At 47.4% G+C, this 16,757-nt stretch overlaps 1 protein-coding gene and 1 long non-coding RNA gene across 5 annotated transcripts in view; one reads left to right on the plus strand and one right to left on the minus strand.

Annotated features, from left to right (window-relative positions):
• Positions 1-4,457, plus strand: part of LCLAT1 (lysocardiolipin acyltransferase 1) — a 162,782-nt gene extending 158,325 nt beyond the window's left edge. For all 4 annotated transcript variants that reach the window (XM_045511767.2, XM_010948437.3, XM_074378674.1 and 1 more), the window contains one exon: positions 413-4,457. In XM_045511767.2, the coding sequence (XP_045367723.1) occupies positions 413-915 (503 nt within the window). In that variant the 3' untranslated portion in view covers positions 916-4,457. The remainder of the gene's footprint in view (positions 1-412) is intronic.
• The window catches only part of LOC141579840 (uncharacterized), a 31,638-nt gene continuing 16,567 nt past the window's right edge, over positions 1,687-16,757 (minus strand). Inside the window, exon 3 of the long non-coding RNA XR_012511845.1 lies at positions 1,687-1,817. This is a non-coding gene — a long non-coding RNA (uncharacterized LOC141579840). The remainder of the gene's footprint in view (positions 1,818-16,757) is intronic.

Here is a 16,757-nt window from a genome sequence, read left to right on the forward strand (position 1 = left end):
TGGTAATATTGGGTTAAAGGTGAGAAAGTTTTTATTTGGCAAGAAGGGTATATTTATTAATTGGAGGTCTCAAAGCAGTGAGTCCTGTTAGTGTAAAAGAGCTCGTCTGTGCTCGAATTCCTGTCTCAAATCTGACTTAATGTGCTTATTCATTTAGTTCTAGAATGGCAGATTACTCTATGAATGAAGATAATTCCTTTCCAAAGGTCTTTGTGGTAATTAGCAAGCAGATAAAAAACTAAAAATGACTGGTAAATATTGACCCAGGCGCCCAGGAACACGAGTATTTATAGCCCTTGTTGTTCATCTTGGTTCACTGTGTCCTGATTTTTTCCTGCCTTGCAGTGTGAATCAACATTGCTGCGCAGATGATCATTACTCAGTCTGTATTTTTATCTTTTCCAAAACCTAGGTAAGAACCTCGATGCTGTCCACGACATCACGGTGGCCTACCCCCACAACATTCCTCAGACAGAGAGCCACCTCCTCCACGGGGACTTCCCCAAGGAGATCCACTTCCACGTCCACCGCTACCCCATAGACACCCTCCCCACATCCAAGGAGGACCTGGAGCTCTGGTGCCACAGGCGGTGGGAGGAGAAGGAAGAGAGGCTGCGCTCCTTCTACCAGGGGGAGAGGAATTTTTACTTTACTGGACAGACTGTAATCCCGCCTTGCAAGTCTGAGCTCAGGGTCCTCGTGGTCAAACTGCTGTCTCTAGTGTACTGGACCCTGTTCAGCCCTGCAATGTGCCTGCTCATCTACTCGTACAGTCTTGTCCAGTGGTATTTTATAATCATCATTGTCATCTTCGTGCTGCAGGAGAGACTATTTGGTGGACTGGAAATCATGGAACTTGCATGTTACCGTTTTTTACACAAACAGTCACATTCAAATGCAAAGAAAAATGCGTAAGATTGTCAAGCTCAGAGTGTAAAAACCTGGGGATATTTTCAAAATGTTCTAGTAAGCCTTTGTAAACTGAGATGCATTTTTGCATGACTATGTCAAATATTTCTTACTACCATCATTGTTTGTTAAAGATATTTTGCACTTAGTTTTGTGGAAAAATATTGCTACACACACAATTTTTCTTTTTAATCTCTGAATGTAATTTCAACACTGTAGCAGGAAGGGATCACCGTGAAATAACTCGGGCCAGAATGTTATTAAACAATCACCAGGCTGTTAGCAGACGAGATACATCCGAGATTTTCTTAAAGACCCAACTCCTTCTTCCACACAAATCCCACATTCAGGAGGCAGAGCTGGGGCTCTTATGTGCCGGCCCAGATCCAGCACTGGCACCAACTGCGGAGGCGAGGGCCCCTACCCCTGGCTCCCTCCCTCGCCATGGGCCCCGCACAACCTTCTTTGCCGATCAACCCCTCGCATCCCTCCATCAGGCCAGAAAACGAAACCCCTTCTTCTTAACCTGAGCGGACATCTTGGTAGGAAGCCCTTCATCATTCATAAAATCTTGGCATTAGCCTTGCAATGACCAGACGTCCGAAGACCACCAGTGCCCTTTTCTCACGTTGAAAATAAGACCTGGACGTGTCTCAGGGAGCAACCACTTAGAAACCTTAGTCTGAATTTTTAAAGCTAGAAATTCCTACCGTTTAGTTCCTCACTTCCGCGTAACCTCACCTGCTGAGTGCTGGTTTCTTTATAGCTTGTCAGCAGGTGTAGCCTTTTTTGCATTAAAAAGGGTATAAATCAAGTCACTTACCTTTTTAAACGAAAGTGTAGAAAAACGTTGTTGCCGTCACAAACTCTTTTGAAGTTGTGTCTTGGTTGAAATATTTCTTTAAAACCTGCCACAAAAAAGGAAGGTTACTATATCTTCTACATGCACATGGGTGTCTTAACATCTGCCTTTAAAACAACAAGATTGCTTGCCGACAGGACAGTCACGGTTTAGCCTAAATTATTCAACCCCTGTAGCCTTGACACATCTTTCTGAGAACCAAAATGGTCACACAAAAATGAATCCTTTTATAGTGACAGTGAGGGCTTGCTTGCCCTCTCTCTGTCTCTCTCTCTCTTTTAGTCCCAGGTTTCCTCCTTCGGGAGTAAAAGTTAAGCCCATTTTTGACCAATTGTGCGCCTAAATATTCTTGTCATTTGGAGTCAATGGAAAATCCAACAAACCAATAGCACTAGTCTCCTTTTCAGGTGAAAGAAACGTGTGGTCACTTCTTCACCCCACTGGAGGCTTTTTTGTCGTACTGGGGGTGCCGGTCAGAGCAGCAGAAAATAGGGGGCAGTTAAAAGTTTTTAGCTGTTAAGCAAAAAAAAAAAAAAAAAACACCTTACTTCGGCCTTGCACCAGCCTCAAAAGCCATTTATTGCTTTGTGTCCTCTTTTGGCGTGAGTGCCTTCTCCTTGACTATATCTCGTCTTTGATGGAAGGCGACTTCCAGCCAACAGCTGGCGCGGGCATTGCTGGGAGAGGCAGGCACGCCGGGAGCAGGACACCAGAGCAGGTTCTCAGGGAGTCGGGCGGCCCTGCTCTGTGGACATACCCCTGTTCCGGGAAGAATACTAACTAGTGCCTCTCCTGAAACCCACCACCCTGTATTTAACTCCTCCCTCACGGCTGTTTTTAATCCTGCCAGGATCTACTAATTAGTAATTACGCACATCTGCTCCAAACCTAGCTGTTTTTAAGGTGGTTTCTTTTTAACCTTTTTTTCCCCTTAATAAAAGAAGTTTACAGTTTAGGCTTCTCTCAGACTTCTTTTGGTTATATTTGGAAACAAGAACTAGTTAACAGTCAGGATTGTGTTTGTCCTGGGTGAGAGGGAAGCGCTGTGTTTTCTGCCCCGCAGGTGTTCGTAGTGTAGCCGCCCTTCCTCCCAACTTCTTGTGGCTCCTCCTTCAAGGTCTAATTGCCTTTAATGGCGTGTCCTCTTTAACCCTCTGAAACCTGTAAAAGGGGAACTCTTTTTTTTCCTTTTTAAAACATGTTTTCTTTTGATCGTGAAAAACATGTTTAAGATTAAATGCAAACTCCTTTTACCTACCCAGAATTCGTAAGCACTGAAACTGGCAAATATAGACACTGTATTTGCTCTAAGAATCAGAAATACTAACTTCAAAAAGAAAAAACTTGCTGGCGGGTGGGATTTGGGTTTGTTTGTTTGCAGTAAGGCTTCTTTTAAAATTGTAATTATTTGTGTCTCCTACACAACTTTTCCTTCGCTTAGTCAAAAAAATTAAAGACATATACAGTTCATGACTTGGAATCTAGAAATTGATAAGAAAGTGTCAAGCAGAGGTTAACGCAGCTTCAGTATTGCGATTGGCCCCGGGAGTGGTCTGCTCCCCACCTTCCCACTTGACTCCCGAGTCACGCTGGACTCGCAAACACTGCTTGTCTGGCTGCATCAACACTCACCTCCTACTTAACGCCCTTTCAGTGCATTGAAAGCAAACTCAGTGGACTTCGACATGTTTGCAGGGCTGTCTGTCCGATTGTTACATCTTACGGTTCGGACACATTTTAAATAAAACCAGTGTGGTTTACATGGGACATGAACCATTATACTTGAAATAGCAACCTCCAGGGAAGGGTGCCGATTAGGTCACAAGTCTTTCCAGCTGCATCTGTGATGGAACAAGCCCAGGTACTTGTAAAATTCAGCAGAAGCACATGGTAAGAGACTGAAAAAATGAAAGTTAGGACCCTTAGTTGAAAACTCCTGATAAAACCCTTCCTTGTTTGCGGTGCTGCTAGAGCACAGGTGAGGGTGAGATCCCGGCTCCCACTCGTGTCCCTGCGGGTTGGTTACCCCGCAGCCCACAGCAGACGTCGGCCGTGGTGGCCGAGACCGAATTCCCCAGGAGGGAGGTGGCCCCGTCTCACCCGGACTTCAAGCTCTGGCCCAACCACGATGCCCTCGTGCACTTTTATAACAGAGACTGGTGGAGGGAGACTCTTGGTATCAAGTTGTTTACATTTCTTTATATAAATGATGTGCTTTCAGTGCCTTAGTTACGGGTTCTTTTCTTTTTCTCGTTCCAAGAATTGTGCAATGCGTCTCTTAGGTAAAAGTCTCTTTTTGCTATTCGCTAGGAGACAAACAGCTCATAAAGCACTGGTCACTGTGGTAAACCCTACGTTGTGATGACATGGGGAAGGGAGCCTGCTGCTGCCGCGGCGGTTGCCTCAGAGCTGTTCCTCATGCTGTAGGAAACGAAAACGGTCTTGTCAGCTGGCGAGCTTCAGATTAGATACGGCCCTAAAGTTGTCTTGTGCCGACCTTAAATTCTTATTTCAGAAGAGAGTCTTGGTTTGGGTAATTCATTTTTTAAAAGATCATTATGTACAAAACACTAAGTTTTAAAAATAACTCACGGAACGGCCTTAGTTTTCGGTGTCCACTGGTATGTTTGCGAGTCGCGTCTCTGTAGTACCGATCCCAGAATAAAGTGGAGAGAATTAAATAGTTTACACTTGTGTTGCTTCTGTTTTCCCAGGAGTGGCTGGGCGCCACTTTGCCCACACTGTTATATCCTTATGACGTGTCGTACTGAGGAAGAGCTGACCAGTTAGGATTCTGTCACAGATGTTTTAAAAAAAAAATGCCACAACAAAAAGGGAGTGTGCTGTTTTCATCACTGAAAAAGTCCAGGGGCCGCAGCTGAATTCAGGGCTCACTGACTGTCTTCAGAACTTGATTTTTCTCCATCTCTCAGTTCAGCCTCAGGACAATGTGCTTGTTCCACAAGGTGGGGGGTCTTCTGGGAAACACCAGCATCACCAGCTGTAAGAGGTAAATGGGACTCCGTGCACCCCACCCCCACTGTCAGAGCTAGAACTATGAGACTAAGGTCTGACAAATGCATGAAAATGTACTTTGCAAACAGACACAAAAATCATGGACCTGAAGGGTAGCAAAATATGCCACCCCAAAATATGACTGAGAGCTTAGGACATGTCACCCCCAGTATGCCACACTGATACACTATTTTGAGCTGTAGGCACTTGAGAAACAGGGAATGCAGGGAGGGGCTGTCTCTGAACTCCCCCTTTTCTGCCTAAAGACAGATCCTCCAGAAAGAACTGAATTGCCCTAAATCCCCTCCCTAGGAGTTTCGTCAGGCAGAGAGGATCAACTCTTGTCACAGGAGAGAAGACTAAAAGTTGACCGCCCACCAGATACACAGTCACAAAATGTCATACCCCCATCTATTCCAAGGGCCCCTTCATCTTTCATAAAACTCATTCACTCTCCCCCGAGAGGTCTGCTCTCCCCTCCCCTTTTTCCAGTGGGATGGTATTCAAGCCTGAGTTCTAAGCCACCGCAGGGACTTACTCATTTTACCCTGGGTATCTCCATGTGTACATGAGGTGTACATGTTAATACGTTTCTGATTGTCCTCTTGTTCATCTGTCTGATATTACAGGGATCTCAGCCAAGAACTCAGAAGGGCAGAAGGAAAATGATTTTCCTCCCCCGCAGAACCTAAGCTCCGCATTGGCCCACTCTGCCTTCAGGCTCTCCAACGAGCATTTGCTTGGAAGACTCACTCTGAGGGGAGCCCCCAGTGTCACTCACTGGGAAAGGGGCACACAGGACCAGAGGGGCAGCTTTCAAGGACGGGGCCATCGGGCTGGCAGGATTTCTATATTCTGTTCAAGCAAAGGGGAGAGAGAAGCACATAGTTGTTGTAGCTACCCACTTGCTTCCACATCACTCACTTCACTGATAAATTATACAAAGGGCTTCACCAACTCCCTGTGAAGGGTGGGCTTCTGATGAGAGTACTTCAAATGCCAGCTAGTGAGCCCTGGGATGTGCACAGAATCTCACCTACACTCATACAGATGCACGCCTCAGGCCAAAACTTGTTCTTAAGGTAAATTCCTAAAGGACACCTGTGCTCTCCTGACTGTGTTGACCTGCCTGCAGTCACCTCAGCCCTGCATCCTCTCAGGTTCAAATCCAGTAAGAAAGATCCAGAGAGGCTGCTTCCTCCATGGCTGGACGCAAATCCTAAACTGGGTTGCTGAGCTCATTCCTGAACACTTACTTGCCCAGAAATACTAAGTGGGTTACATGCCTGGGTTACTCGCCACCCCCCTGACCACAGGGACCACGTGTGGGGGAGGAATGACCTTTAAGAAGACTGCTATTGAAAATAGGATAAAATGATGCTGATTGGCCAGATGTCCACCTCGGCTATGTGGAGTCTGGAGCAAATCAGCATGGTTTCCAGAGAGGGTCCCTGACCCTTACCAGTGAGGGACACAAAGGGGCTCGGCAGCCCCCTCCATCTACATCAGGATATTTGGGAGCCCAAGTGTTCTTCAGAGTCATGCACGGACAATCTCATCAATGACTGGTCCATCTGAATTCTTGAGTCATGACCTCCTCCACCCAGATCACCCAGATTTAAGTGAGACAGTATGGACAGCATTTTTCTTCCCATGGGAAATCTGTTGAAGTCTAAATCCCGCAGCTCTGATGTCTCTCCATATGGATGACATGAAAAGGATGATGCAGCTCCTTTACTCCCAGCACTGCAGGCCGAGTCACTCATCCCTCCCCGGCCCGCCCTTAACAGTCAGGTCGTCACCCCAACCTGTACCTTCCTCCGCAGGGGCAGCCCTTCCTTCCTGTGGCATCAGATCTCGCAAGTCTGGGCACTGCCTACCACCTCTCCCTGCACCAGGAGGCTGACGCCAATCTCTGTCCACTGGACCCAGGTGATCTCCCCACAACCCCAGTTTAATCACAGAACCCCCCTTCTCAGCATGCTCAGTGGCTTCCTGCTGGTGTCGGGCAGCCCATACCACCGATCCCGGTTCCTTCCAACCCAGCCTAACCTCACGCGCAGGACTGTCCCCAGGTGTGGACGTTTTCACACCAACGCAACTGGTTGCCCAGACTTCACGTGCCCCCTGCCCTTTCCCACCTTCACTCAGAAAGGTGCCTCCTTCACAACCCAAATCCAGGCAAATCCCACTTTTTCTCTGAACCTTTTCCTGATCAATCTAGCTTGAAATGTTCTCCTGTTGTGGTGATATTTCTCTGCAACTCTCGCTCGACTGTACTACGTATTATCTTATGTTATAGTTATTTTTTGGTCTTATCACCTCAGCTGACTTATAAGTTTCTGGAAAGTCAAGATAAGAATGTCTCATATTTTTCTTATCCCAAACAGTGTTCACCCCAGCATCTTACCAATTTCTTTTGCACAATAAATTCTAAACGATCATTCCATGGAAGTCATTCAGAAAGGATCTTGTACTAAACTCAAGCTGGGGGCAGAAATTTACAAATTTAATATAACAAAAACAAATATTTGAAATGCAAACCCATCTACCTCTGGGAAATAATTAGTTTTTTTGACAAGAATCAAATCACTTTTGATTGATGATATGATTTACCAAAATATATAAGCATCTGAATACTTAAAAGTAGAAACTTGGCTCAAAATATGCACCCTTAAGAAGTCTTGCCCATCTAATCTCACCTTCCCCCAACTACAGCTATGGAGGAGAATTTGCCAATCGTGAACATGATTATTATGCATTTACCCTTAAGCAGCAACCCCACTTTGAGAGATCTATCCCCAAAAATATACTGGCCAAAAAATTGTAAGAGACATGCACAAAACTCTTCATTGTAGCTCTGTTGGTCAGAATAAAACACTGGCATTAACCTCAATGTCCATGGTGGGGGATGACTGAATACTCTATGGTCTAATTACGTGACTGAGTTCTGTGCAGCCAGAGAGGCATGACGAACACCTACATACACTGATCTGGGACTTTTCTCCAAAATATTAAGTGAAAAAAGAAAGATGGAGAACAATGTATATAGTTATGTGACTTTTTTTAATCAAAGAAGATGAGGCCACACACACACACACACACACACACACACACACACACACACACACACGTTTATGTTAAAGTCATGAAATTGAAATCTCCACTGTTCCCATGATGTGTGAGGCACACTGCTTCTTGCCTGTGTGTACCATAGGAAGTTCTTCCATGTTTATTTCTGTGGAAGTCAGAGGTTAGGAGCCTGCCTCCCCGATACTGTGGTGAGGCACAGAGTGGGGGAAACTTTCCAAGACCCCAACAGTGCTCAGAGAATTTGAAGGTGGTAGAGGGTAGGTCTTTCTTTTTTTTTAAGTTGTTATAGCCCATTTGGTCAGAATATTCTAGAAGAGCAGAAAACCATTTCTAGGATATTCTAGAAAAAAAGTTTTGGTTCTGAGACTTCTTTGCACTCTTTAACATTTTACTATTGCAAAGCCCGAAGTACTTTGTAGGAGTTCTATTTAGCAATATTCACTGTGACAAATATTTAAAATGTTCATTTGTCAAGCCTTTAAAATAATAAACCTATTGCGTATTAACATATATAATGTATTTCTTATGACAAATTACTATAATTTCTAAGAAAAAAAAAACTAGTGAGAAGCACGGCATTGTTTTATTTTGCCAGTTGCTTTAAGGTCTGGCATTAAGAATATAGCTAAATTCACATGCTGCATCTGTGGTCAATCTGTTGAAAATCTCCCATCACGTAGCCTCTGGAAAATTGCATTCACTTGTGAGAGAAAGAGAATTAAAAAGGCAGATAGCATCTTTAATGTGGTCTTCAGACAGCACTTGCTTAGAGGGCAGGGGATATAGGGAGTGACAGAGTTTTGACTGGAAGGACCCTCTGAAAGGACTGCCAGGGGTTCCCAGATGTAAGATCCACTGTCTGGAACCCCCATATTCTCTGGCATACCATTTGGCAGCAGGACTATGACAGATGGGGACCAGGGAAACCCAAGCCTGGAAATCAGGAGACAGGGCTGTGGTCCCAGCCCCATGACTATGGCTGTAACTCCAAGCAAGTCCCTTCCCCTCTCTGAGCATTAGCTTCCTCATTTGTCAGTTGATGGCTTTGAGCTACCTGGATGGATCTCAACCCAGGCTACACCACAGAACCACCTGGAGGACTGCAGGAATGCCCAAAAACCAGGCCCCAGTCCAAAATAATCACACCAGGATTTCCACCCGAGGACCCTGGGGTCAGCGTCTGCAAGTAGCTCCCATATGGCAGGTGAAAGGACACTGGGGCCAACCTAACAGAGCACCGAACATCAAAGCTGAAACAACCAAACACTGACAGAAATGGACCACACCCACAGGACAAAATAAATAGCCATGGGCTCATACTGGTGTAAATAATTGAATGCAGAAATAAGGGAGAGGGGATCACTCTTCTTTACAGTAGCATCTCAATTAATAAATGTAGAAGAAATGGTGGAAAGAGCAAATCGCCCTTTGGCAGACATCATGGCAGTAACTGTTGCAGGTGAGAATCACTGATGGCCCCTAAATGTAGTGCCTAAAAGTACGCGATAAGAAAGAGGGTATTCACAGAGCCTCCCAGGATCTCTCCATGAGATAGAGATTAAATACAAAGGGCACATGCAGTAACTTTATAGTGGAAAAGTCTGGCAAACTTCACCTTAACCAAGCCAACTAGACCATCACTAGGCCTGAGGCACACAGACACGAAGCACCCCTGGGAAGTCACAGCAGCCTTTTTGGCAAAAAGGCATAACCTTAATCTAATCATTAGGACAATCCCAAACTGAGAGCCACTTTGCAAGTTAACTAGCCAGTATGTTAGGATCAAGGTCATGAGAGACAAAGACTGAGGGCCAGTTACCGACTGGGGAATGAGATTAAGATGTGGGGGGATCCCGGACTGGCATTGAATACGCCCTACAAATTAGTTAACACTATTGTCTCAATGTCCGTGAACGGGTTTGGTGACTGCACTCTGGCTGTGTGAGACGGAAGACCTGGAGGGCTGGATGAAGCGCACTTGTCGGGCTCTTTGCCCCGCGGCTCCTTCTGCCGAGAGGCTGTTCCCCAGAAAACCACATGGCTTGCTCATTCCCTTCCTGGCTTTACTCAGACATCCTGCGGCCTGAGATGTTGTCAGTTTTTCTGCTGCAGAGACCGTCATTCAATGAAGCCACGTGCTCCCCATTCGCTTTTTGGGAAATGTCCCCACAATCTTCCTACTGAGACTGGGAAGGCAAATATCAAGGACGGGAGAGGCCGGGCCCGGGCGTCATCTTTCTTGGCTGGATGAAAAGAAGGTCAAAGGGTAGGAACTGTAAGCGGGGCCTGCTAATGTCCAAATGGGGGGGTGTTGCCGGGCAGGACGAAGGGCAGCTTCTGCCACCCCTCCTCTCGCATAGGCCCCGGGTCAGAACCCAGGCTGGTCAGTGAGGGGGCCAACGGCACCCCTTCCCCAGTCACCACAGGGAAAAGGAAGTTCGCGGACATGATGTGATCAGAGGGCGGGGCATGCCCCTAATTATCCGGTGCGGGACGCATGCCTGCTGTGAGGATGGGAAGGGGCAGACCCTGTCCGAGAATTTTGCAGAAAACTCCTGAAAACTCATCCCCCTTTCCACACATGCTTTGATTTGAATTTCACGGCATTCAGTGCTGGAAGAAAGCCGGCCCCAGGCAGTACCTCCTCTTTGGAGCCTAAGACTTGCTTCACATATTCAGCTTATGATCACACAGTAAGGAAGGGATCCCAAGTCAGCTTTTTCTACAGGACCGCGAAGTCTCCATGCTGTTGCACTTCTTCCGAAGACCAGCTGTTGCTGTGTGGGCAAGTGTTTGGTGTTACGTGGCACGATGCTTGTCATATGGACATGGGAGCTTGAGTCCAGCTCAGCCGTGTAGGAGCGGAATTATCTGGGGCACGGCCCTGAATCCTTTAAGGCTTTAGGGCTTCATGTTGTCCTACCACAGATAAAGCAGGAGAAAGTGCTTTGCAAACTGCCTGGTACTTATTAGTATCTGTGTGTGGAGAGTGCTAGGGGGTCACATTCCAGGGCTTGCAGACTACAGATGGCCCCAGCACACGTCACCACTACTTGTACGGAGCTGTGCGTCTCCCGTGAATGATCCTTTCAAACCCTCTGACTCCACAGGACCATGTGTGGGTTTTCCACTGCCGTGTTAAAAACCCCCCAAGTCTTAGAGACAGACAATAACGACCATGCAATCTCTCGTGTGCTTCTGTGGGCGGCCAAGGCCCTTCTCCTCATGCGGCGTTGAGCGGGGCCCTGGAACCACTGGAAGGTCCACGACGGCCTCAGCCACATGGCCCCTCCGCACGGCTGCCAGGCGTCTCAGCACAGGGTGGTGGGGGGCCGCTAAGAAGAGACGCTCCAACGTGCGTGCAGTGCTCGCCAGACCTCCGCTTGCTTCAGCCTTGCTAATGTCCCTTTGGCCTAAGCCCGTAAGAGCCACCCACAGGGTCAGTATGGAAGGGACTTCACCAGGGCAGGGCGTGCTGCATTGGGGGCCACCAAATAGGAGTCGACTGAGGACAGGTCCTGTTGCTCTCCCCACTTTACAGATGAGGAAACTGAGGTTTAACAGGGTTAACTGACTTGGCCAAAGTCTTAGAGTTACTAGTTGGCAGCGGCAGAACTGAGACTGGAAAACTTGGCATGTTTGGCCCCAAGGCCACTGCTTTCAGCCCCTCCTGGTGGGCTGTAAGTGTCTGTCCCATGACTGGGCCTCCTTTCCTCCCCCCTGCACTCCAACACCCTCTCTTCCATTGACTGTGAAACATTCTCTCTGGCAACATCCTTCCCTCCCAGCTCACAGCGACCTGAGATGACCTGCCCTTTCCACTGTTCTCCTCAGCTTCCTCCCTGCTTCCCTCATACTCCGAGAACAGTCAGGCCATCCTGGGGCTGACTCAAGATGCTCTCAGAGGCCCCTGCAGGCAGCCGGCATTCAGGTTTGGTCAAGAGACAGTTACGGAGTGACCAGGGCATGCAAAGGCTGGACTGCATCCCACCTTGGGTCTCAGCCTGGCAGGAGTCCAGAAGAAGGATGGGGCCACTGACTCCATCTGGGGGCCCTGCATGACTGCTCTGAGTTTTGGTGTTTTCTTCCTGATTTTGCAGCCCAGGCCCTGCAGCCCAGCAGGCAGCTAGTGCTAGGCCCTACTCTTTCCCTCCCCAACCTTGGCCAGGTCACTGTCCCTTCTAGGGCTCCACTAATCACTGGTTCAGTTGGGCTGAACCAGCAACTTTAAGAACTTCTTCTAGATGCTGGGAGGAGCAAGTGGGAATTTGGTCAAAGCCAATCAGAGAAAAGTGGAAAATTGGGTTACTCCAAAGTCAAGTCCCTTTGCTCAGAAGGAGGGAATTGGAAAAGATTGAGGGGCTTCTGCACAACAAAAGAAACAATCAGCAAAATAAAAAGGCAGCCTACAGAGTGGGAGAAAATAGTTGGAAACCATCTACCTGATAAGGAGTTAATATCTAAAAAATATAAGGAACTCATATAACTCAATAGCAAAAAAAAAAAAAAACTGATTAAAAAGTGGGCAAAGGACTTAAATAGACATTTTTCCAAAGATGACATACAATTGGCCAACAGGCACAAGAGAAGATGCTCAATGTCACTGATCATCAGGGGAAACGCAAATCAAAGCCACAGTAAGATAGCACCTCACACCTGTTAGAATGGCTATCATCAAGATGATAAGAGATAAGCATGGGTGAGGACGTGCAGAAAAGGGAACCCTTGTGCACTGTTGGTGGGAATGTAAGCTGGTGCAGCCACTATGGAAAACAGTAGGGAGGTTCCTCAAAAAATTAAAAATATAACTACCATATGATCCAGCAATTCCATTCTGGGGTATTTATCTGAAAGGGAATGAAAACACCATCTTAGAGAAATATCTGCACTCCTGTGTTCACCACAGCATTATTTAATGATAGTCAAGACATAGAAACAACCTGAGTGTCCATCAATGGATGAATGGATAAAGAAAATGTGATGTACAAATAGAATAGAACATTACTCAGCCATGAAAAAGAAGGAAATCCTGCCATTTGCAACAACGTGGATCAACAGAGGGCATCATTCTAAGTGCAATAAGTCAGACAGAGAAAGACAAATACTGTATGTTCTCACTTACATGTGGAATCTAACACAGCTGAACTCATAGAAAGAGAGACTAGAATGGTGGTTGCCAGGGGCTGGGTGGAAATAGAGAGATGTTGGTACAAACTCCCACTTGTAAGATAAATAAGATCTGGGAGTCTAACGCACAGCATGGGGACTGTGATTAACAACTGTATCACATATTTGAAAGTTAAGAGAGTAGATTTTAAAAGTTACCACCACACACCCAGTCGTAGTTATGTGAAGGGACAGAGGTGTTAACTAGCATTATTGTGGTCATCATTTTGCAGGGGACACGTGTATTTAATCTCCTGCTGCACACCTTAAACTTACATATGTTCTATGTTCATAATATCTGAATAAAGGTAGGGGAAAAAGACAAGATCAAGGGGGAGACATGATCCAATTAGCAGCTCAGGCCTGCTTGCCCACCTGCTCAGTCAAGCGGCGTGGATTGGGCCTACCCTGGGCTGGGGTGTGCATGGGGGCGATCAGGGGCAGCAGTCCTGCAGCAAAGAAACTGAGGTGCAGTGGTAGTAGGGGAGGGGAAGCAAGGTCTTAAGGGCCACAGCGTAAGATGCACATTGTAGACGGTATGTGTAGTGGAAAGTTGTCACGTGATCTGATTTCCGCAGTGAATGATGCAATCCCTCTAGTGCTGTGTGAAGGATGTGCTTTGGGGTTTAGAGTGGAACTGGAACATAAAAGCATGTAATTCTGGAGCTATAAAGGCATAATTAGGGTCCGAGAGGGAAGACATCAAATGTGGAATGTAAAAAATACCCACTGCCACTGTGATGAATGTCACATACACAAACACACCTGGTGGGTAAACACAAAAGGCCAATGTTTGTCCCCCAGCTCGCTCCATCCTTTCCCCTCTCAGTGTAGGAGAAATTGAAGGCCGTGAACAAAACTTCCTCTTCCGACTCAGAAGGGCCCCATGAGAACATGGTTGGGTGAAAGACACTAAACCGTCTGGTGTGACAGCAATGATCCTGTAAAGCAGAGAGTGAACGGCCAGCACGAGGAGATGCTCAATAAATCGTGATGTTATCATAAAAAAAAAAAAAGCAGAATCAGAGAGATCAGCTTATCAATTCAGGGCAGACCCCTGGACGAAGGCATCTGTCTGCCCAGGGAAAGGGAGCACCCGCATGGCACACTCGCCCGTCCTCTGCCACACCCGCTCCCCGAGACTGCTCTGTGCCCTGGTGACTTCACCCACCTCCCAGCCTTCCACCCAACATTCTGCTCTGTGTCAAATATCAGCTCTCTGCAGACCCAGGTAAAGGCATGCATTCTCAGACCCCAGACCCTGACCTCATACCCACAGTGGGTCTCCACCCACCCCCAACCACTGTGGGGACACACAATATGGCGAGTATCTCTAAAATTCTAGGAAGTCTTGGAGAATTAAAGGGGAAAGAATTGTCCACATTTGCAAAACTTCCCATGATAGGACAAAGCTTTCAGGGAGGCATGGGGAACCACAGAGCCAGCTCCAATGCTGGCTTCCTTCCCCGTTTCCTCCCTCAAGCCACTAAAGATAGAAAGTGAAGAGCCCTCTGCTTCCCTTGGAGCCCTAATGCCGGTGTTCACTAATTAGCTAGCACGGTATGATGAGCTAAGCCTGGCTCTGGTCTCTGTCCTTATCTGCACCCTTGACATTCACCGCAGTGACCTCCAGTGACCAACAGCTCTCTTCCCTGGCTGGTCGGTAAAGCTCACGCTGGAGTTATCCATCTTCAGCAGAGACTCAAGATCATTCCAGTCTAGGGGTGGAACTTTGGGCTTTCCTGAGGGCACCCTGGTGCTGTGGAGGGAGCACAGGCTCTGGGCACAGGCCAATCTGGGTTCAAACTCAGTGTTACCACAGTCTCACTGCTTGTGCCCTGGCAGGGCTCAGGGCTGCTAAACCTTCCTGAGCCTCAGTTTCCCCAGCTGGAAATTACGGATGATAATACCCAATTCAAGGCCATCATAAGGGTGATAAAATGATGGATGTCAAACACATGCTACACAGTAGCTGATGGGAATACATCACTTCCCCCTTCCCCAGCCCTTGGGAGCTAACATGGGCTCTGGATCTACCATCTTGCATTTCAGATTTACTCCTGCACTTAAGATGTGGAATGGATGCATTGTGAAGGTTAGTTTGAATTGCACATGCACAGTGGTCTCAATTTGAGGTGCAATAATGGCCCTTCTAGAGTGGCCTACAGTTTCCCAAACTGCGTGTCACCTCCTTCAAGTGGTCCCTGTGGAAGGAAAGCATAGGAAGGCCCTCTGATCATCTGGTCCGGCTGCCTCATGCACAGATGGGAAGACAGAGACCCACGGCAGATAAAGGGCTCACTTAAGTTTATAGAGTAAATAGTGGCAGAGCTGGAACCAGAACTCAGGGTGTCTAACTCTCCGACATCCTGGCCTCCTGGGCAGACTTCATCTGGACTTGGAGAGTGAACTGATGGATTCATGTGAAGTGGGACTGAATTCCCAATCCTAGTCTCTGATTCTTAATGCCAGATGGCCCAGATGATGTCCAGCCGACATTTTCTAGATTTATTCTGGCTTCAAGCTTCCCACAAGAGGCCCACATTGTTCCAGCTTGGCCCTGAAGTCCCGGGGCATGCCTTATTTCCTGCCCCCTTTCTGCCCCTCCAAAGAGTTTCAGTTCATTCATCCAACAAGCATGAACGGACTTCTCTAACAAGCAGCATGACTAACGTGCCTTAAGAATTTAGAATATGATAAACTATGCATGCATTTCTCATTGAATCTCTCAACAATCTGAGTTTGGTAAGGATTATTTTCCCTATTTTACTAACAAGGAACCAAGGCTCAGAGGAAAGCAGTTTGCTAAAGTGCTGGATGGTGCTGAGTCAATTTGGTTAAGCTGGGAGCTACACTTGCCAGAATTCCCTCCCCTACCTGGCTGAAAATAACGATTGTAATCTCTCTCATGACTGTGTTGGTTGCCTGGGCTCAGCACTGTGGTTCTTCTGCTCCCTGCGACATCGGCTGGAGCTGCAGCCCTTGGGGGGACTCCAAGGAGTGCTCCAGCCCCAAGAGCCGTGTCCTAAGAGGGAAGAAGCAGAATATGCCTGTCCTGGCGCGTGGCGTTTCCCCAAAGCAGCCACAGGCCCAGCAAAAACTCAGGGAGAGAGGATGGAGGTGCTAATTCTCAGTGGGGCTCAGGAAAGTATGTACAGGAAGAGGTGGAAATGTTTGGGATCGTTTTCAGAGCTCAGCCACCCGCTGTCAATCAATCCGCGGTGACGATTGTCAGAGAGGGTGGGCACACGCCGGCGGGTCACAGAGGGCCGGATGCTGCTCTTGCCTGCTGTGGCTCTGGAGGCAAAACGGGACATGGACATAGGTTCCAGCTGTGTCCTGAGAGGCAAGGGGGTGCTTTCCAGGAGGAGACGGAGTAGAAGGGGTGGAGAGAGGGCACACAGCAACAACTTTTATTGAGGTCCTACTGTGTGCCAGGCATCCTGCCCCTTGGAAATGTGACCCCGCCTCTTGTCACACCCCTTCTGGGACATGGCCTGTTCCCACCCTAAACATCCTGCAGACAGAATTGTGGAGGCAGGATGAAGGGAGATTTCCCAAGGCCACTAGGGATGCTGAGAGCATATATTCACACACATAGAGAGTTTCCCACTGGTACCTTGTAAACTAGAGAAGTTAGGGCCTGAGTGATGAGAAGAAAAAGGACGGGGGGATGATGGTTAAACTGGAAAAAAATCACAACAGGTATGGT

The sequence above is a fragment of the Camelus bactrianus genome, chromosome 15 (assembly GCF_048773025.1).
Source record: "Camelus bactrianus isolate YW-2024 breed Bactrian camel chromosome 15, ASM4877302v1, whole genome shotgun sequence".
NCBI lineage: Eukaryota > Metazoa > Chordata > Mammalia > Artiodactyla > Camelidae > Camelus > Camelus bactrianus.